This window comes from Melanotaenia boesemani, chromosome 18, assembly GCF_017639745.1.
Source record: "Melanotaenia boesemani isolate fMelBoe1 chromosome 18, fMelBoe1.pri, whole genome shotgun sequence".
Classification (NCBI taxonomy): domain Eukaryota; kingdom Metazoa; phylum Chordata; class Actinopteri; order Atheriniformes; family Melanotaeniidae; genus Melanotaenia; species Melanotaenia boesemani.
Genome location: NC_055699.1, coordinates 24355792 through 24377972, shown reverse-complemented (window position 1 = coordinate 24377972; position 22181 = coordinate 24355792). Strand labels below are relative to the sequence as shown.

The 22181-nt window shown below is 41.5% G+C and overlaps 2 protein-coding genes across 14 annotated transcripts in view; both read right to left on the bottom strand.

Moving 5' to 3' along the window:
- Positions 1 to 6885: 6885 nt before the first annotated feature.
- Positions 6886 to 13111, bottom strand: LOC121629291 (endothelial zinc finger protein induced by tumor necrosis factor alpha-like). Of its 2 annotated transcripts, none has more exons than XM_041968942.1 (4): positions 12889 to 13111; positions 12407 to 12670; positions 8940 to 9257; positions 6886 to 8777 (listed from the first exon to the last, which is right to left on the bottom strand). In XM_041968942.1, exons 2-4 carry the CDS (start codon positions 12657 to 12659, stop codon positions 7345 to 7347), a joined length of 2004 nt encoding a protein of 667 aa, XP_041824876.1. In that variant the 5' UTR covers positions 12660 to 12670; positions 12889 to 13111; the 3' UTR covers positions 6886 to 7344. The 2 variants fall into 2 exon arrangements, with proteins under 2 accessions (XP_041824876.1, XP_041824877.1); XM_041968943.1 differs by having other exon boundaries at positions 12419 to 12670.
- A 2325-nt stretch (positions 13112 to 15436) lies between these two features.
- LOC121628798 (receptor-type tyrosine-protein phosphatase mu-like) overlaps positions 15437 to 22181 on the bottom strand; it is a 165821-nt gene continuing 159076 nt past the window's right edge. For all 12 annotated transcript variants that reach the window (XM_041968107.1, XM_041968109.1, XM_041968112.1 and 9 more), the window contains 5 exons: positions 21641 to 21772; positions 21274 to 21399; positions 19515 to 19678; positions 18578 to 18713; positions 15437 to 18074 (listed from right to left, as the gene is read on the bottom strand). In XM_041968107.1, the coding sequence (XP_041824041.1) occupies positions 18021 to 18074; positions 18578 to 18713; positions 19515 to 19678; positions 21274 to 21399; positions 21641 to 21772 (612 nt within the window). In that variant the 3' untranslated portion in view covers positions 15437 to 18020. The remainder of the gene's footprint in view (positions 18075 to 18577; positions 18714 to 19514; positions 19679 to 21273; positions 21400 to 21640; positions 21773 to 22181) is intronic.

The window sequence follows — 22181 nt, the reverse complement described above, 5'->3', positions numbered from 1 at the left end:
GTACTGATCTGTCAGAGCGCCACCTCCTGGAAAACACCACGATTCTTTCTGTGATAGCCGATAACCAATCATTTCAAATCCATGATGAAGAGCAGCTGTTTGTATAGAGCAGCGAAAAGGGACAAAATTCTGACTTCAGCTGCTGGTAATTGGAACCCAACCGCACCACTTGGTGCACAACAACAGGTCGGTCCAGTTTGAGCATTTTTAGTTGACTAAAATATGATGTAAAAAAATGTAGAGGATATCTTTTAAAGATGCACTACTGAACTTTGGCAAATTTTTGTACTTTAGCACCCCCTAACAACAGATAATTTGGCATTCATCTTCACCTTGTCTCTTTTCTGAGCTCTCTCCTAACAGTAAAGGTCAGTCTGTTGACTCCTGTCACATGTCTTGCTCTCTCCATTTCTGTCCTCTTGTGTTCCTTTGATGAATCAGCCACAGTGCATGTTCAAATTGGCCAGCGTGTTAATATCCAATTGCTAGCATGTGACGTGGTGCTGTGAAGTGAAATGCTGCTGTAAAGTGCCACCCTGTGACGTGATGTTTGGTGATTCAGCTTCGGGATGCTGCAGGGCAACAACAACTACAGGAATGCACATTAAAGGCTAAATAAGTAGCATTTATCTGTAAAAATAATTTAAAATGGTCTCATTTGTTGAGAAATAAAAGGAAGTTTCCCCATAAACAGAGTTACATGACGGAATAACTTTGGTGCACTGTGTAACTTTTTACTACTTCCTGGTTCCTTAACCAATCATATGCGACACAGTTGCCAAACAATGCAGCGTTTTGTATTCTATGTCGGCCAAACAGCAGCAGCGTGCAGGTATGGAAGCTAGTAAAAGAAGCGGATCAGAAATAATTTCACAAAAACCTAAAAAGCCTCGGCATCCTGCTAAAAAAAGCCAAAGACCAAAGACGGAATAAAACGAGGATCAATATTGGAGAATCTTTTGCAAGGTGGAGAAGTCTGAGAAATTAATTTCAAGACAGATGCAGAGCTGGCAAAGTTTCTCCTCGGCAGGTAAACACTTAAAACTGGTACACACATGACAATTTTTTTAATCTTGTGAGATTTTTTATCTGGTCGAGACCTCACACGGGAAGATAAAAAAATCAGTTATGATCGTACTGTGTGTGGTGTGCTCTGAAAATCTAATCATGGAAGAACACACACATGACGATGCTGTCCAGTAACTCAAATACAATCTAGTCCTCCGAGCCGGACAAACGTTGAAACGTAGAAGAAGAACCATAGCAACAACCGGCAAAAAACGAAGAAGAAACATAGTAACAATTGAAAAACACAACACAGCATGGAAGGGGATATATAGGACGAGGGAAAGATGGTGGTCTTGGGACTATTGTTATAGCCTGGTACACACATAATGATATTTGGGCTGTTTTTGTCCCGATTTTGCCTCATCCCGACCTCGGACGGCAAACGCCCGATCATCGTGAGATTTCCCTGTCCAATCATTATTTGGTCTGTGGTGTGTTACGAGCTGATTTGTCCCGATAATCCACTCCAAAACGGGTCGTAGCCGACAATTGGGAGCATTGAACATGTTTAATATTTCAGTGCCGATTTCTGTGGAAAGCGGACGACTCTCTTTTTTCTTTTTTTTTAAATTTATTTTATATATCTTTATTTCAGAACAATGCGGTTTACAAACAAAATGATCATAAAGAACATAAAGACAGCAGAATGACATGCTACATGACATGCTAATGACTTGACAAGAAAAAAAATGTGTATATAAGAATAGAATCGCAATAAAGAGGACAAAATAACAGAGGTAAGAACACAGTGGCAGTTATGTGCGTAATATAAAGTGATTCTTTGAGAAAACTCAAGTAACCTCTAAAGAAAAATCTCTCTCTCTGAAGATAGAGAGTGTAAATGCACTTTTTTGGTTGGATGTAATATTTGCATAAATATGCATCAAGTTCAGCTGTAAAAATGTGCATGTTGGGGAAGGATTTCTTGAATCTACACTTGTGGTTCAGGGGTTAATTTTTGCAGTTGTATCTGCAAATAATATCTTTTGAGGAAATTGACATCGATAGACCACTTTTATTTAAAATAAGATTTTCCACCTCCTTCCAAAACATAACTGAGTGGAGGCAATGCCAAAACAGGTGTATGATAGTTTCTGGCTCAGTATTGCAAAATGTACAAGTGGAATTAGTGTTTATCATTTTGGTGATGTTGGCATTAGAGGGGTAAACGTGCAGAATTTTGAAGTGCACTCCTCTTATTTGAAATACAGAATTGAAAGGAGATAAGCCAAGATTTCTGCCAGTCAATATTTTGGAGTTGCTAATCCAGAAGGATTTTCCTCTGGGCATAATTTTATTTTTGCTTTTCAGTTCTTCTCTAATAAGCTTATTTGTGCATTTGATATTAGTAATATTAATACCTCTAATTTTTAGCTCTTTTAGTTGAGAATTTATAGGTTGAGGGTTTGAGTGGCCTTTCATCAGCTCAATTACACCTGTGGGTACGGCGTTTATTACAGAAACAAATTCTTTGTATTTGATGGGAAATTATTTTTCTGTCAAGAACTGTTCATATGTATAGAGGTAGCCATTGTCATTAAACAAGTCTTTGATGTGAATTATGCCTCGATCAATCCAATTTTTATTGTATAAGGTTTTGTTTTTATTTGTTATATCACTATTGTTCCATATTATGTATCTGTGGGGTGAAAAGTTGTGAACATAGCAAAGTTTCCAAGCTATTGAGGCTTGCTGGTGGAATTTAGATTAATCCTACCAACTCATTAAAAATGTGATTGGGAATTAAATTCCATAAAGATTCTGGGTTTTTCAAAACATTTACGAGCCATCTGATTTTAAAAGTGTGGTTGAGGTGGAAAAAGTGTAGCGTTTCCATCCCTCCTTCATTTTTTCCTAGACATAATATGTTTTTCTTAAGATAGTGGTGTTTGTTTTTCCATATAAACTTTATGCATAGGTTATTCGTTTCTTTGCAGAGGTTATCATTAACAAAGAGTGATAAGGCAGGATAAACAAATCTTGCCACACCTTCAGCTTTGGTGAGCAACACTCGTCCAAAGATGGAGAGGTCTCTTGGAAGCCAAAGATTAAATATTAAATTGGTTTTCTTAATTTTGGGTATAAAATTCCGCTGTTGTCTGAAAAGTTGATCATCTGTGATATAAATACCTAAATATTTAACACAATGTTTAAAGGGCATATCGGAGATGATGGTTTCTGGAGTTTTTATAGGCATAAAATTTCACTTTTTTAATTTTTAATTTAAGGCCTCGAAAGCCAGCTCTTTTTTCTTGCTTCCTAGCTGCTTCGACCAGCGGCCATTGCTGGTTTCTTTTCATCTTGTCAGCATGCGTCAGGTCTTCCTTCATTTGCAATTTCATCACTTTGAGGATCTTATTTTCACGGGTTAGCCTCCAAATTTTGTTCCTGAAAGATCGTTGAGAGAATTGGATGATGATGGGCCTGCTTGCTTTTTCGTGGGACGGACCGACTCTGTGAACCGTGCCAACAAAGAATCCTAGATTTTGCTTGTCATCAGGTGCAAGCGCCGCAAACAACTTAAGAACTTCGACTTTGATCTTCTGTGGTTGTTTCTTTCATTCCATATAGATGCAAGTTCCATCTCCTGCTGTAACGCTCAGCGTCTTCACATTTTTGCTGTAGCTGTGACACTTTTCCAGAGAGCTCTTTGACACGCTCCTCTTTGTTTTTCATTTCAAATTCCATTTTTTTAACATGTTCGCACACCATGGCGATGGATTCTGTGTTTCTTGATATGTGTTGCTCTAGCGAGGTGAAGCGTGCCGTCAATTCCAACACAGCTTTTAAGATGTCTGCGTTGGAGATATCGTCTTTTGGTTAAGGTTCTTTGGAGCACGGCTTTTTTGGGTCAGGACTTTTTGTCGGTGTGACAGGTAAAGGAATACACAGACCGTCAAAGTTATTAACTTGATGGTCCAGTAGTAACGTGTTGCTACTTCTCTTAGCAGCATCTCTTTTCGGCATGTTGCACATGTTTTGGCTAGTAGATTTACTTGGGTCGCTTTGGAGGTTTAATCCCAGTCCACTCCCTTTCTGGCGATATTTAACTTACTTGTCTTGTGTCTTCTTCCTCTAAATTAGGCCAGAATGTTGCATTTGAATGGTTTTGTAGTTTTCTTTTTGCGTGGTAGAGCTTATAGCTTCGGAGCTCACCGATGAACACCCTCCATGGTCGCCATCTTGATCGACCCTTCGGAAAGCCGACGACTCGTGCTTTGTGACTGCTTGGATGGTGACGTGGAACGGAATGTAGCCAATCGAAGAGCGAGCTGGCTGTGGAACAAGGAAGTAAATAAAGTCTGTGTTCACACCGTCTCCAATCTGTTATTTTTTCAGTTCTGGCTTTTTCTGTTAACGATACTCCCAAGACCACCATCATTCCCTCATCCTTTATATCCCCTTCCATGTTGTGTGTAGTGTTTTCCGATTGTTATTATGTTTCTTCTTCTTTGTTTTTTGCCGGTTGTTGCTATAGTTCTTCTTCTACATTTCAACGTTTGTCCAGCTCGGAGGACTAGATTGTAGATGAGTTACTGGACAGCATCGTCATGTGTGTGTTCTTCCGTGATTACATTTTCAGAGCACACCACACACAGTGCAATTTTTTTTATCTTCACGTGTAAGATCCCGACCAGATAAAAAATCTCACAAGATTACCAGAACAGAAAAAAATAACAAACTGGAGACGGTGTGAACACGGACTTTGTTTACTTCCTTGCTCCCCAGCCAGCTCGCTCTCTGACTGGCTACATTCCGTGCCACGTCACCACCCACACAGTCACAATGCACGAGTTGTCGGCGTTCCTCAGAAATCGGCACTGAAATATTGAACATGTTCAACGTTCCCAATTGTCGGCTACGACCTGTTTTAGAGCGGATTATCGGGACAAATCGGCTCGTAACACACCACAGACCAAATGATGATTGGACAGGGAAAACTCACGATGATCGGGCGTTTGCCGTCCGAGGTCGGGAAGAGGCTAAATTAGGACAAAAACTGCGCAAAAATCGTTGTGTGTGTGTGTGTGTGTGTTTATCTATGCTATGTTCTCCATCCTGCATAGACTGTATATAAAATAGCCCTCCTCTCACAAACTGGCAACCTGCGTGAAAGTTTCCGTGTGGGGGCTCTCAATGTTTTTCTCTTTTGACTACAGATCTGATTAGAAATACCAGGTGTCAGTGCTACTTATTCTGAATTAAACTGGATCATGTAAGGCTAGCTTAGTCAGCGCTAATTAATATGGATACCGAAGTACATTTGGGGCATCTTTAAAGTTGATTATCAGCTTCAATGTGAAAGTCTTGCTTAACTGAGTTGATGTGTAGTCCCTAAATATGCTTGCTGAAAACACTAAATATGACATGGTTGTGTCCTAATGTGCACCCAACTCCCTACATAGTGCCCTATATAGGGGGTCACGGCCTTTTGAAGGGGTGTCCGAATGTCCAGAGAAAAAAGTAGTGCACTCAAAATTACCCACAATGCATCTTAAAAAGTAGTGAGCATCGATGGTCACTAGATGGGTCAATATAGACCACAATGCATCGCGGGCAGAAGCTCAACATGGCGCAAAAAGGCAAAAAAAAAATTTTTTATTAAATAGATTTGCAACAAAGAATAAAATACAACATAAGGAATATAAAAAAAATATTTACACAAAACTTTGGATTGGATTTGGAATGACATCTCGATGGGCGTTGTGGTTGCTGTGGTGACGGCTGGTAGTCACATGGTCTGCGGCGAGGGGAAAATAGGCAGCTTCGTGTCCGAATTGCCAAGAGAATGAGTGCACTAAGTAGTGTGCTTTATAACAGCCCTGTGTAGTGGTCGAGGGGTTAAGGAGTTGAGTGGACATTCAGACACAGCCTGTCTTTATTTACTTCATGAAATTTCGGAAGTTGGACTGTTATCTGTTTTTTGTTTTGTTTTTTGTCTGCGTTTCAGTCATTTCATTGATGGAAAATTAGTCCATGATTGGGTTTTAAAATGCAGCTTTACAGCTGAGTGGAGCCGTCACATTTAAATGACAAATTACGGCTTAAGGAGTAGACGCTACTTGCGACATCTTGAAATGCAATTTCGATTTAAAAACTGTCGCTTTGGATCGATGTGTCCATACGTCAGCTCTTCTTTTAATCCCCAGAGTTTCATCACATTTCATCTTCCCGGGTTACACTTGTTAAAACTGTGAGAAATGTCTTCTTGTTCTGAAGGCTAAGAGAACAAAATGACCTCATTTTATCCTCTCTTCCTGGTTTAGGAGTTTTTATGGCTTGTTCTAGACACAGTAACAGAATAATTTGAAGCAGGCGTGGTTAATGATCTCAGTTCTGTTTGGATCCATGTTTTGTCCCAAACAAACCAGCTGCTCTGATTGGATGTTGAGGTGGATATTTTCGTCCCTGTTTGTTGAGAAAAGTGTTGAAACATTTCGTCATTAGTTTTTGTCCCTGTGCGTAAAAAAGCTGTTTTTCATTAATAAAAGTTAAAACTGGTTTACAGAAAAGTCTTCAGAAATGTGACTTAAAAAACGAGTCAAATAAAAACAGCAGCTAGTCTCAGTTTGGTCCCGTCTGCTGCTCCGTAAGGGTCTGGACTCTACAGAACCACAGACAGCTGCAGTTCTGATAGGAAACAGCAGAACTTTCTCAGCTGGTTCTGGCCGCAGCAGCCTGGGAGGTCCTGATCCAGGTTCCTGAACATTCTATGATCCAGATGATCAGAAACCTGAACCTACAAACAAGGCATCCAGAACCCAATCAGAACAGGACTCACCACTCACAGTGAAATCAGAAAAAAACTCAAACAGCTTGGTTTCATTCATTTATGTTCAAGTCCAAAACCAGGAATTTTTACACAACTTTGTTCATACTGTCCAGTTTTAACACACATCATCTTAACATCTGCATCAGAACCACAGAGTCCAGACCTGTACCTCACTCAGGATCTGGATCTAGTTTAATGAAACTGGACTGAACACGCGGGCACGTCCTGATCATGGTCTGGCTGGTGACATCATCACTATGAGACATTACTGACCCTTAAAATTCAGTCCTTGTTGTCATGGGGACGCCTCCCTCTGCTCATTTGTCACACATCTAAACACTTAAGCCAATCAGTTTTCTCCATCTGTGTCCTTACAACACACGGCTGTTTCCATGACATCTGAGGAAGATCATGTGATGTGTCAAGTTTAATTGAAAGAATCGGTTAATTGGAGCTCTCCTCTCCTGACTGTTGACACTGAGCGTGCTCAGTGCAGCACTTCATCAGGTGGCGTCCAGCTCCTCCATGATGTCTGCATCATCGTTCGTTGCAGCCTCAATCTGCTCACCTTCCGTATCCATAGAGACCACTGTCTCCTCCTGTTTGTACGTTAGAGCGTCCCCCATGTCATCGTCAAACAGGATGGGTGGGCCCTCTACGGCCTCCGGCTTGCCCACGCCGTGCATGCGCCTCTTGTGCTGCTGCAGGTTGCCGTGGCGATTGAAGCGTGCGGGGCAGAGTTCGCAGGCATATGGCCGCTCGCCGGTGTGAATGATGACATGTCTGGCAAGCTGCGAGCGGCACTTCTTGTCTTTGCCGCAGATGTGACAGATGAAGCTCTCTGGCAGACGAGCCCCGTTGGCGTGCACCACCTCGCGGTGACGCTTCAGGTGGCTAAGGCGGCGGAAGGTGCGGCTGCAGAAGTCGCAGGCGAACGGGCGGACCTCGCTGTGGATTAGGGCGTGGCTCGCCAGCAGAGACCGAAACTTGAAGACCTTGCTGCAGACAGAGCAGGGGAACACGCTGGACGAGGATACGCTTCTCCTGCGGCCGGCAGCACGCTGGGAATCGGCAGTTTTCACCTTCAGGTGGACGCGGGCGTGGTGCTGCCTCAGGCAGGTGGCACGCTGGAAGCTGCGCAGGCAGAGGCTGCAGCGGTGCGGCTTGTCGCCCGTGTGGATGTGGGCGTGAGCGGCAAGCTGTGCCTCTGATTTTAGACGCTTCCCACAGACGCCGCAGGTGAATGGGGCGTCTGGCGACAGGTTCCCCTCGCCATTCGCCTGGTTGGTGTGGACAACGATTTTGTGGCGCCTCAGCTGGTACTGGCGTGCGAACTTTCGGCCGCAGAGGTCGCAGAGATGCGGCCGTTCGCCAGTGTGCGTCTGGAAATGGATGGCGAGCTGCGACCGACATTTAAACTCTTTGCCACAGAGGTCGCAGAGCAGCGAGCTGGGTCGCTGCGGCTCGGTGGCGCCGTCCACATGGACCACCTTCTTGTGGTGCTCCAGGTCGTTTACCCTCATGTAGGCTTTGGGGCAGAGGTCGCAGCGGTGCGGCTTGACGCCCGAGTGGATGACCTCGTGGGTCTTCAGCCGTGAGCGGCAGCTGAACGTTTTCCCGCACACGGCACACAGCCACGACGCCGCCGTGCGCTGCTTCTCCAGCTTGGTTACGCCGTTTGGGTGCAGCCGGTTGAGGTGGTGCTGCAGGTTGTCACGGCGATTGAAACGCATCTCACACAGGTGGCAGGCAAACGGCTTCTTCCCCGTATGGATGAAGGAGTGACGCGCCAGACTCGACTTGTTCTTCATCACCTTACCACAGACGTCGCACACCGTGGTGTCGGGCTCCAGCTTCACCGAATGCAGAGGTGCATGCTGGGAGTCTGAGTCCAGCTGTGGGTCACCAGGAGCTGAAGGAGGCAGAGAAGCTACATCTGAAAGGAGAGAAAATGTTTGAACATAACACAAATAATCTGATAATTATTTTGTTCTGATAAACAAAAACAAATCATTAAAAAAAAAAAAAAAAACTGGGATTTTCTTTTTTATGAAAAAAACCCTGATCAGGTCAGAACTTGGACCTGGTTCTGACTCACCTCCTTTAGGTGGAGTCCAGGTTGGGTCACCTGTGTCCTCCTCCACTGTCACCACCTCCTCTTCCTCCTCCTCCTCCTCCTCTGGTTGGGGATCAGGTGGTTTACGGCGCAGGCGACTTTTTCTGGTGAATTTGGAGCTCTGAGTCGACAGTCTCTTCCGGGTGCTGGTCCTGGGCTGGTCAGGCTCTGAAAAAGGTTTGTTGGGAGGTCGGATGGTTCTGGTTCTGGTCCGGTTGGTGGTGCAGTGCTGCAGCAGAGCGCCGCCGTCGGCTCCATCGGGTCTGACAGTGAGGCACTGCAGCAGCATTGCAGACGAACCTGCAGACAGAGTTCACATTAACAGACCTGGACCAGGTTCTGGACATGTACTGAAGCTGCTGTTTGCCCTGAGCTGTGGTGACTTGCAGAGACAGCTCAGACTATGGATGTTTCTAATGTCAGAGGGAACTTCCTGTTTCCTTGTGTGTGTGTTTTAGAGGTGAACATGTGTAGACATGACATCTGATGAGGACATCCAGTATGTGTCTCATGTGGAAATGTAAATAAAAATTGTATGTGTCGAATAATAAAAACAAAAACAACATGCTGTGTTTCAGTGTGACTTCATACAACACACTCTGACCCTGACAGACACAACTCAGGGTAAACATGCATTCACCAAATGTTTTTCTCAGACACACATATGTAAACGCCTCAGCTTTTTATTGTTAATATTAATTTATATATTAACATGTACAATTTCAAAACATAAATGCTTCCATTTGATGCACTGTACCAGAGTTAGCATGAGTCTAATTAAAAATAATAATAAAATATAATAAAAACCATACAAGTATCATTGTTGTGATAAATGATTGTCTAAAGGAAAGAAGTAAAGCTTGGGCATTAATGCACCTATAAGTAGATGCATTTCACTATTTGTAAAAAAAAGCAAAGCAATTTTAGAATATAAATCAATTTCATTTTGATGTAACTACTTTTATACGGGTAAAATACTCCAAAGCAGACATTTCTAAACAATAATAAACATATACATCTTTAAGGATCTTTGTAATATTTACATGATATAGTTCAAATATTACTAACTATTCTACCCGTTTATGATGAAATTATTGACAGAATACCCAAACCCCACATATTTATCATGTATGAAAGTTTTTCATTCTTGTGTATAAAAACTAATTCTGCTTAAACATGTTTTGACTGTTTTGGTTGAATCCTGGGATCATTCCTCAACTCGGTCCTCTTGAAATTTTAAAACTTGTCCGGGCAAATATGGTGGTGCCATACATGTACAAACCAGAAACCAGTACAGAATCTACTTATATGGTTTTTCTGACAGAAGAATTCAGATTAACGTGAACTGACGGAGGTCCTCTGCTGCCCCCTGGTGTCAGAAACATGTCACTGCACCACAGCCTCTGTTCTCAGGAAGAGTCCTCTGAAACCTGAACCTCAATGCATTTTTTTTTCTCCTGTCGGAAATCAAAGCAGGTACGGCAGTTTTAACAAAGATCAATGACAGAATAACGTAATATTTTATTAAAACGGTGTTTCTGTTGATATCTAATCAGCTTATAAAATAAATTTGTCTTAGAATGAGCCATTTATACCTACTTATGTATCCACATACAGGGCAGCTGCCATATTTGTGCTACCATTTATACTACAGTGTTTCTGAATAGACAAAAAACTCTAAAAAACTTTCTGAGCTTTAAAACTGCAGTACCAGCTTTATTTGATAGGTGTAGATCAGCGATTCCCAACCTATTTTCCCAGAGAACCCCCTTCAAACAACTATCAAAAAGCTGTGGACCTCCCCCACCCTGTGGTGAAACCATGCTTGGTGTTATGCATTTACTAGCTGCTTCTCACCTGCTTCTCACCATAATTCTGGCTGACTCCTGCCCTTTGATAAAACACAAAGTTAAAAGTAATACCAACATACAGCCTTACTCCTCCCACACATGGCTTTGAAGAAAACAGTACATAGAAGTGCAGTCATGGGTCCATTCACGATGGAAATATGTTGTGGAAGAATTCAAACCCTTTCACAGCTCTGCTATGCCGATATTTACCACTAGATGCCAGTAATTCTTACAGACTGTAGCTTTAAGCTCAGAATATTCTCATTTCACACAGAGTTGTGACACCGTAGTAGAAACACTGTATTTTTCTGGAAATAAACATTTCCTTCTTCACATATTTTGAAATAATTTATTTTGTGGATGTCTGAACACCAACATTTAACTCTGTTGTTATTGTGGATAAATACCACGGTCATACATTTAACTGCTCATTTATGAACTTTCCGCTATTTTAAAATCGCTAAAGTCCGTCATACGTGAACAAGAAAGATTTTTTAACACTTCATGGCAGTAATATCTCCCTCCTGTTTTTATGATCTTGTCTTGCATTTGTACTTTGAAAGCTGACATGATCTGGTGTTTCTATTCAAACACCAACACGCTGCAGACGGAGTCACAATAACAGATGGATTCGGTCAACATCTCAAACCAGCGTTTGCTCTGACAAGAGTGAAACATGACATCATGACTCAGCAGGTTTTTGCTGACTGGAGATACAAAATGCAACTCAAACTTAGAACCAGTCTGTGAAATCATCTGGTTTAGAGTTGGGCAGATACTAATACTAGCATCGGAAATACTCGCCGATCCTACCAAAAGTAAGGGGATCGGTATCAGCAAGTATTTCTGTCTAAACGCCATCCGATACCATGGAAACGGAATAATTGTTTGTTTCCTGCCCAACACCACCACACACAGACACAGGAAGTTACGCAGTCTTGTGTGACTGTTGTTTTGGGTTGGTAGGTGGAGAAGCTGCTGCGCGTGAGTCACTGTTTAGCATTAATGAGATGTTAGTAATTTGGTGTCATTACTCATTAGAAAATCCTGCTAGCAAAACAGCAACATGCCTAATATAAAGGACTGAAGTTTCCAGAGGCGACATGAATGCTGCCAAATTTACCACCAGCGACTTTATAAAGCATTTTGGTTGAAATCACGTGAAAGAGCACGAGTTTGTTGCCTTAAAGGAAAGGCATAACGAACCACAGCAATAACAAACGTTGGTAAATTAAATTAAAAAACATGAGAAATTTGCTGAAGAAAGCCAGAAAGACCCCACAACGTCACAGAATTTATTGTCCTGGATTAACAGCCTCTGTTCTTAGTGGAAAACGTTCACTGTACATCCAATTTCAATAGTTTTTAATAGAAATTCTTTGATCCGAGTCTATTTACTCAATAATTAAAACAGTTCTAATGATCCAGACCAGCTGGATGAAGTCTACATGAAACCCACGAGTGGTTACACCTGGACTACAGGTAAACCCAGATCCAACCTCACCTCCACACACATCTTCATGAACAACCTGGACCCATGAGGTCCTTCATTACAGCGTCACACAAAAACTGATAAAACACACACATACATACACACACCTTTATCCTCACCTGAGTGTCTCCAGCTCAGTTGCTGACTCAGCAGGTCCACCTGGATGCCGGCGTCCCTCGTCTCTGCAGAGTCACTCTGACAGCCCACCTCCTTCCTCTCCCTCTCTTCCTCCTCCTCAGGACTCTCCCACTGGCAGCCCACCTCCCTGCTCCTCACCACCACCAATTCTTCCTCCTCTTCTTCCTCTCCTCCATCTCTCAGCAGGAACACACACAGCTGTTCTCCTGCAGGCGCCTCCATCTCTGCAATACCTGAGAACAGTCACATGATCACAACCTCTGCTGACACCCAGTGCTCTGATTAGCTGCTCGGCCAATTAACTAGTCGCAAATCAGCACCACTGACAGACACACGGGGCACGCGATGCAAACTACAGTGTTAACGACCAACTTTTAGATGGTTGCTAAACTGAACTTAAGAAGGTTTGTGTATTCATGAACATCAAACCGGCTATTTCCTGACCACTCACCTGTTCACGTCTCCTCCGAGGATCAATACCAACCGATTCCTGATCGATCAGTCACCTTAGCTTAATTCTTAAAGCTGCTAACAGAACACAGACGTTATACATGGAGCACGTGGCCGCGTGCGCAACGGCTGAACTAAAACGACGAGTTAAGCCGAACTTCTGATCTTTTGGATTCCCACAACAAGACACGAGCACATACACCACCGGAATACCAGGCCGCACCGGAAACATTTACTTTACTTCCCTGTCCTCTTCTTCTTCTTTGGTTCCGCTGCACTGTGTTGTCTGCTGCCCTCGTGTGGCTAAAGCTGGAACTACAGCAGCTGTTCAAAACAAATCACGAAGGGGGAAACGAATAAACAAATGAACTGACGAAAAGAAAAAAAAATTTAAATAACTTTTTAAAATGATAATTTTGATGAGTTATTTTCCATTTGATAATCATTCTTATAAAACTTTTTTTTGTGAAAATGAGGACATCCCATGAAAATCAGATCCAGTTTTTAACAGGTTGATCTTCATTGACAGGCTGAGGTTATAAAATTAAACATAAAAAAAAACAAAAATGTTTAAAACTGAATAGTCAATTCCTTAATCCTAGGCCAAATCTTAAAAAAAAAACCAAAAACATAAACAAACAAACAAAAACTAAAAAAGACATACCCCAAGTAAATGAAGAATCTTTTCACAATAATCAGGTCCATCTTCATGTTATTGGTTTCTGGGGAACTCAGAGAATGGATTCGCTGTGTAAAAAAATTTGTCTTTTAGTATGCCCAAGTCAATCACAAGAAAAAACAAATCCATAGGAGAAATGTGAAATTTCTGTGCCAATCTCACAGAGGAAAACAACATTCTAACAATGATTCCATGACCACAGATGCCTTTGACAAACTTTAGCTAAAAAAAAAAAAAATTAACAGTAATGTTTGACATGAAATACTTTCAGTCTTGTTTTGTGACATTAGGTCTAAACTATAAACATTTCAAAATGAACACCATCGTTCTGTTTTATTAGAGTATATAAAATTCTATACACGATGTCATTGTTTTAGCCCTATTAGAATAAATCAGGTTTTTAGGGTAAATTTAAATGGAAAATGTTCAGAATCAGACTGAGATGCAAAGACAGTTGACCATAATTTGGTTAAAAATATTAAGGAAAGGATTCTGTCTTATTTTAACCTGGGACATTTGGTTTAGTTGATCTTCATATTAGCATGATGGTGAGATCAGAAGTGTAGATGAGTTTGAGAGGAGGTTTAAAAATAAAATAAAATAAAATAAAATAAAATAAAATGCCTGTTAACATGATGTGATAGGCTCCTGCTTCTCCGTGACCCATAATGGATAATGAATAAAATAAAATAAAATTTTTCATAAAAATTAAATTAAATTAAATTAAATTAAATTAAATTCCCCAAAGAATTTGACAAATCATTTCACTTAAAATAATTTAATTAATCTTTATTATTTTGTTTGAAAAAGTCAGATATTAGACATTTTATTTAACAGATAAACATTTTACATTTGTAAAAGTGCTATAAGACTTATATAAATAATAAGACAACTTGTAATTTACATTTTTAAAACAAACATCTTTACAAATCTAAGGTCCTGATGTACGCGTGGTAGTAAATCAGAAGGTGCTGATGGGAGTGGAAAACACAAAGGAGATGACATTAAGCACTAAATGTTGGATTGTTTTTGTTCGCACTGTGTGCTGCAGCTCACATTTATCTACACAAATCAGTCAGTATGTCAGTAACAGATCTTCTGATGGCTGCTGCTCAGATACTCCATCATCTCAGCAGGGAACCTTTCTGAGAACAGACGTCTTAGTGTCTGTGACACATTTTTATCTGAATGATTCAGTTTCATTTAACCAGCAGACAGCAACAACAGGGACTATTTCTTCAGTAGAAAGTAGTTCCGTTCAGAGGAACAATGAAGCGCTGCTGCAGCGGAATCAGACAAATCTTTGTCCCAGCACACTGCCGCGAGGAGAACTTTATGATCCCGTTCTTTACACATGTTACTTGTGGAGAACTCTCCTGCTGAACAAACCCAGATCAGAATAAAGTTTTGTGAAACTCAGCATACATCTGTCATCTCTGACCAGGAAAACTGCTTTTAGAAAACAGATGTAGAATCTACTGCAGCAGCACTCGGTAGAAGTTGGATAGAATCATCTTTCCATTGTGTTCCATCATTTTCCTTTTAATGAGACTAATTATTTTAGTTTATCTGAAGAATCTGTGTCCATTCGTTCTGAATCCAACAGGGTGTCGTCTCCCTGTTCTCCTCCTCATGATGCTCCTCTTCATCAGTGGTTCCTTCACACAGTCATCCATGGACACTGATGCCCCCCATACCCTCACACCTTTCTCTGATAACAGGCTGGATGATCTTTCTCTCCTTTTAGTTCATAGAAGTGTCAGTTTTTCCCAGAAGCAGCTGAGACGTGGACTCATCTTCTGCTGCAGCATCATGTGAACAGATTGAAGCCATCTGATTGGCTGCTGTCAGAGAGCACACAGACGCAGGCTGAAGGTGTATACAGATTTTTATTTGCAGTATCTTTTTTTAATCATACAACATAAATAAAAGCTTTCATTACAATAATGTTCTCATCAGCACCACATCAGCAAGGTTCAGTCAAAACCCCAACCACTCATCACCAGAGTTAGACCAGAGCCACGTGTCTACAGGGTTACTGGCACAACTGGTCTCACTGTGGTTCTGTTGGTGGAACATTAAATCATCTGACATGATTGTCTCTCTCTGTGTGCTTCACAAGAACAACGATGACGACACCGACAACATCTGAAGGAATAAATATTCTTCCTGCTTCCTCTTCATCTATGTACAGTATTAACATCTCGTCTCCATCACTGTCTGAAACTAAACCACCGAGCAGACAGCACAGCCTGAAGGGGACCAGCATCCAAACCAAACTGTCCTGGTGCCACGTCCCTGGCTTGTTAGTGTGCATCAGTGACAAACTAACACCACAGAAGAAGATGGAGAGATGGATGGACGGTGGCTCTGAACAACACCTGGGGTCATGATCCTCTGTGGAAATACACTAAATAAAAACCAAAACGAGCTCAACTCGTTTTCCTGCATGTTTAACCGGATCACAGATCAGCAGGTTGGGTTTGTATGGTTGTCACGGAAACAGACAAGTTAAAATGTTTTATTATCCTGAGCTCTTCAAAGGGCTCGTCAAGCTGACAGCTTCTTGTAGTGGATCAGGGAAACTAACCAGGGTCTGACCAATCCATAGTCTTTCATAACCCGAGTCAGACCAAATCAGGGTCATTGATAACCCGGGTCAGACCAGCCCAGAGTTCCAAAAGCAGTCAAGACTAACTGATGACTTTGCAGACTCAGCGTCTTGTTGGGTTTTCTGGTTCTGAACCTCTGGCTGTATCTTAGTGACCTTTTATTATCTTTAACTCTTGGTGTTCCACATGGCTCATATCCTGGTCCTAAGATCTTCCCTGAATCCATCAGATGGCAGACTTCAGCTCTGCAGTTTTAACTAATCGAATCTGCTCCAGAATGCTAAACCAGAACCAAGTCTTTGGATCTGAAACGTACGTGTGGAGCTCTGAGTGGAACCACAAACCTTTTCAATGGCCACAGTTACATGGTGTTTTTTTTAAATTGGAATTTATTATTCAGAATGAAATCATTTGGAATTAAATATCCTCCTTCATGTTTACATGGAAATAGTAATTCCAAATTGAGGTTTACATGGAAAACATGTTTAATCGCCTTTATTCAATTCTGCTTTAGATCTGGGGGTTGGAAAGGGTTGTTACTGGACAGGGGGCGGACATGATGGATTTACGGCTACTGGAAGAAAACAAACTCCAGTTCCTGCTTCTTTTCAGTTCGTCTGCAACATGGAAAACCACATAAAAAAACCCTCATTCGCTTTTTATTCTGGTTTTGAAGCAGCAGCTGGACACCAGCTGACTGCTTGACGTTGGTCAGCTGAGGAGGAGAGGCAGAGTACCGTATTGTCATGGCGACAGGACAAGGGAACGAGCATGCTCAGAACCACTGGAATTAATTTAAAGTGGAATGAATGTAAACATGATCTAGGAATTACTCCATTCGGATTTAAAAGCAGAGTAAACCAGGCACATACTTCGGATTTAAGTTTAATTCAAAATGGTCATTTTCATTTGGAATTACGTGTTTACAAGGTCATTTTTAAAGAGGATTTAACTTTCATTCTGAATTAAAGGAGAATTAAAACTCATGTAAATGTGGCCAGTGTGTGCAGATAAGCTGAAATTCTGAAACCTTTGGAAAGTTTTGGCATTTTACTTCATTTTATAAATAAGAATAAATACCAAAGTTGTTGGCATTAATTTCCATTCTAAGCTTCTAACCAGTTTATTAGCTAATCATCCTGAGCTCCAGACTGGTCACAGAACTGATCAATACTGAGATTACTGACTAGGTTTGGTCTCTCTCGGCTGCCTCTGTTTCACCTACAACAGCAGCTGGTTACTCAGTCCAGTTTAGCTGCTGGTGAAGATGAAGACTACTCATGTTTAAAACTACTCATGTTTGTCGCATTCAGCCTCCAGAAGACGTTTGTCTTCAGTACAGAATCTGCTGTTTTTAGCTTTTCTCACTTATCACAGTAATCAGTGACAGCTGTGTGGACGTCCATGACGTCCCTGGAACCAGCAGCTGCTCAGGCACCATCCAGCCGTGGTCATGTGACTCTGACTGAATGTAAACAGTAATCAGCTGTCCTCCAGGAGGGGGGCGGGGCCTAACATCGGAGGACCTCTGCTCGCCGTCGGCAGGAACATCGTCAGACTGCGGGGAGTTTATTGGCACTCTGATCACGCTGATGGATCACAGATCAAACGAGGGGGTTTGTTTGCTTTAGTTTCAGCTCATCAACACAAAACAATAAAAAACAACAAAGTGACACGAGGTGAGAAACGCTATGAGTCTGTCAGTGTGTGTCCATGCTCGCAGACACTTCAGTCAAACAAGGCAGTGCAAAAGACACCAAAACTCTTCCTCCTCCTCTTCCAGTCAGTAGTCGTCCTCCTCTTCCTCTCAGGAGGAGGTGATGAAGGAGCTTCTGGTCAGAGCTAAGCTGAGTTGAGATACTCGAGAGCCACTTCATAACAGAACTTATACTGTTCCTGTGGAGGCACAAACACACACACACAAACAATATAGTCAGATAAGAAATTACTTAATGTAAGTAAAAACAAAATGCAATGATTTATAACTCTCATCAACCCATATTTTATTCCCCGTAGAATATAAACAACATATCAGATCTTTAAACTGAACAATTTTAATTTTTCATGGAAAATATGAGCTCATTTTGAATTTTAAAAGATTATTTTATACAGTTTGAACGTTTTAATACCTACAGATTTCTATGAATCTGTACTGTTAATGCTTAATCTGATTTATCAGTTTTCTCACTGGCTGTAAGCTGAGACTATATATTAAATAAGATAATAGATTAAATAGATAAATAATAATAATAATTTTGATTACAAATACATAATAAAGATTATACAGAAATTAAATTCAGATTCCATCAATTTGAACTGATCTTAAACTGAACAAACATCAGGAAATAAATCAGATAAATATTCATGAAGAGGAGAAAAATGTGATGATATGTATTTACCAGCAGGTCCACCATGTTTGGTTTGTTGTTTCTGAGCGTCTTCACGGCGTGAAAGACGTCGACGCAGCGCTGCTGTCGCAACATCTCACACACGATGCTGATGCTGCAGAACACACCGCTGCGACCGCCGCCATTTCTGAGGGGGAGGAGCCACAGCAGGTGGGGCAGGTAGAAAAGGAGGAGGAGGAAACAGGTAGAGATGAAACTCAGTGTTGTTCCTCGTTTTCAACACCAGATGGAGACAAAACACCACTGAATACAGGAAACTGTCAGAATGTCAAAAATACTACTGCTGATACTACTGTAGTATCCTTAGAAATAACGTTGTACCCAAAGTAAAATTGTAGTACCTAAAGTAAAACTTCAATACCTGCAACATTACTGTTGGTTTGTAATATTGTAGTATCTGTAGCAATACTTTCATATCTGCAATAATACTGTAGTATTTAAAGTAATATTGTAGTAGCTGTTGTGAAAATGTAGTATCTGTTTAAGTACTGTAGTATCTGCAGTCATACATACTGTAGTATCTGTAATAATATTGAAATATCTGTAGTAAAACTGTAGTATACAGTACTATTCCTGTAACTGCACTAATATAGTAGTTTCTATAGTAATCAGAATCAGAATACTTTATTAATCCCGAAATTAAGTACTTCCAGTACAACCTGTCCAAGACAGGACCAGGCAGACTGAAGCAACAGCCGCCCGGGCCTGTAGTATCTACAGTAATACTGTAGTATAGGTGGTAATGCTGTCATATCCACAGTAATACTGCCATAATTATGGTAATACTGTGGTATCTAAATTTATACTGAAGTATCTGCAGCCATACTGTAGTCTAGTAATTCAGCGTAGCATATTACCATGGTGTGTACTCCGAAATTACAATATGTTTGACCATGTCTAGCTCTGTGTAGTACAATGTAGTACTTACAGGCAGTGTACCACCGTCCGTCCCTCGCCACCGTCGTACTCCTCCTGCCATTTGTCCACCTGGTGGACGAGTTTGAGGAAGGAGCGCTTGGAGACGGGCGTGTCTCGGTACATGGGCCAGCCCAGGAACTGGAACTGCTGCACCATGCGGTACCCATCCTGCGGCTGGATGACGGGGTGGTCGAAACAAGCAGAGGGAGGGCGGAGAGGAGTAAAGGAGGGAGGAGAGAAACATTGGAGCATAAGTGTTAGCAGACAGGGAGGAGAAAGGCTTTAAATCAAACGCGCTCAGAGTTAAACTGGACCTGCCACAGGGAGGCAGGTGGAGACGGCAGTCAGGATCCAACACAGCTGTTATTTGTTGAGACAGTGGGTGGAACTCAGGAACAAATAAAACGCTGTGAAATGTAAACTCACCCTCACAGGGAGGTAAAGAGGTTTAAATCAAACACACCCTGATCTAAGTTTGGTGAAACTAGACAGAAAATGGAAGTTTGGGTCAAACAGGAGCACAGCTTAACTTTAACACACAGAAACCAAACAAATTCTAAATACCCACGTAGCGGGGGAGAAAATCAAACAAACCAGCCGTGAAGGGCTGAAAATACATCAGTTGTTTACGTTCCTCTTGGTGAGTCAAACTACTTTAACTGAACATCAGCATCTGCTGCACCTGGTCTGAATCATGGAGCCAATGCAGACTTTTCTTTAGGTGTAGTACCACGGATGACCTCTAGGTGCTGCTCTGAACGTGTGGCTCCAGCTGACTCATTAAAACGTTTCAAGATAAACACGGACAAATATTTAATTTATCCAGTTGATATCAATCTGATCAGAGATTCCAGCTGGCATGTTTACATGGACGCTGGATAAAGCGATCCAATCAGTTGTGTTTACATGATGGAAAGATTGTAACACTTTTGACATGCGCAATCTGTACTAATTAGAAATAAAAAAAAATTAATATATATATATATATATTTTGACATTCAAGTTGCTCAATAATCTTTAACTTTTTTAGTTTCCAACTAAAACGTTGTATCCACCACAGTCCCGTTATGTCATTTAACCCCTACGTGGTTCAAGCATGCGCTAAAACAACATCCACCACAGAAACCATAATGAGTGCAGACATGTTTTTTTCTGCTGATGCCAATATAAAAATGATCGATCGGATCAGCTGACATGTTTACATGACGCATTTTTTCTGATTAGACATACTATCAGATCAAAAGTGCTCCATGTAAATGTTGCTATAGTGACGCTTTTCCTCATGAAAAAAAGACTTTTGCCAATCAGATCTTTAGTTTCCAGCTCTTGTCCAAATATGGTCACTTCCAGTTTTAAATATATGGTGACAGTTAAAAGCCAAACTCAAATCTTCGAAATGACAGTTCACAAAGTAATGGATAGCAAAAAGGTGGCCACACCCACTTATAGACTATGATTTAACCTCCCATCTTAACAGGTAAAATGATGATGATGATGATGATGCAGGAGGTGTTGTGTCATGAACATGTCTGGGTGCTCAGTACAGATGGAAAGACCAACAATGATTTGAAAAGCTTCCATCATGCAGACCTACAGAAACTTGAAACTGTGGACACCATGGAGGGTTGGAAATGAGGCGTTCAGGGAAGCTTGGACTTCTGAACTTCCAACATATAAAACTTCTGTATCATCCCTGCAAAGCTTCAGGACCTGGACAGGTGACTAAGTGGAGATATGACAGGAGGTTAAGGTGTGAAAAGGAAACGTACCCTGGCTGTGTTGTAGATCCTGAAGATCCGACTAATGACGTCCTCCTCCAGATCTGCAGAGACAAACTCCACCTGCAGAGAGCCGAGTCGATGGAGGCCGTTCTCGGGCCAGTACTGAGGACACAGCTGAAAGACAGACAGACACGGGCCGTTATTTATCCTCATAATCAATAATCTACAACAGCTTTAGATCGATACCGCCATATCAACTCTGTTGTCAGACATGACAGGTTTTATCTGAACATTTATAATGATTACAAAATCCTCTGCTCAGTGACAAATGACTAAATATACCAATAACAAGAACTTCTTTGATCATGAATCAGCTGATCTAACACACCTGTCACACGTGTGTGTGTTTGTGTACCTGTGCAGGATCCACGTCGTTCAGCATGACTATGGATGTACAGTGGTAGTCAAGGACCAGACGCCAGAAATCCTTCACTGTGTTGGGCAAAGGATGCTGGGTAACGATGAAGGCTGATGGCTGCTTGTAGCTCTGCGGCAGTAACACACACACACAAACACCGTTTATGGTCACTCGGATAACAGGAAATGAGGTCACACAGGTAAACTACTGACATTAGCAGTTAACAATTGGTCCTTTGAGTCTATCCTCTTCACCAGTTAACATTTTGGGGAATATCGCCCTCTAGTGAGCAGTTGCTGTAACTGCTTGACAATCCACTTTATGTGAGTCTGGTTTGTGGGAATATTGTCCAATGATGAGACACTGTCCAATGTGTGGACATTGTCCTATATATTAACATCATACAATGTGAGGATGTTGGACATTGTCCAGTTTGAGGACATTGTAAAAAGTGGGAGTATTGTCCAATGTTAATACACTGTCTAACGTGAGGACATTTACAAATGTACGGACATTAACCAGTGGGAGGGCATTGTGT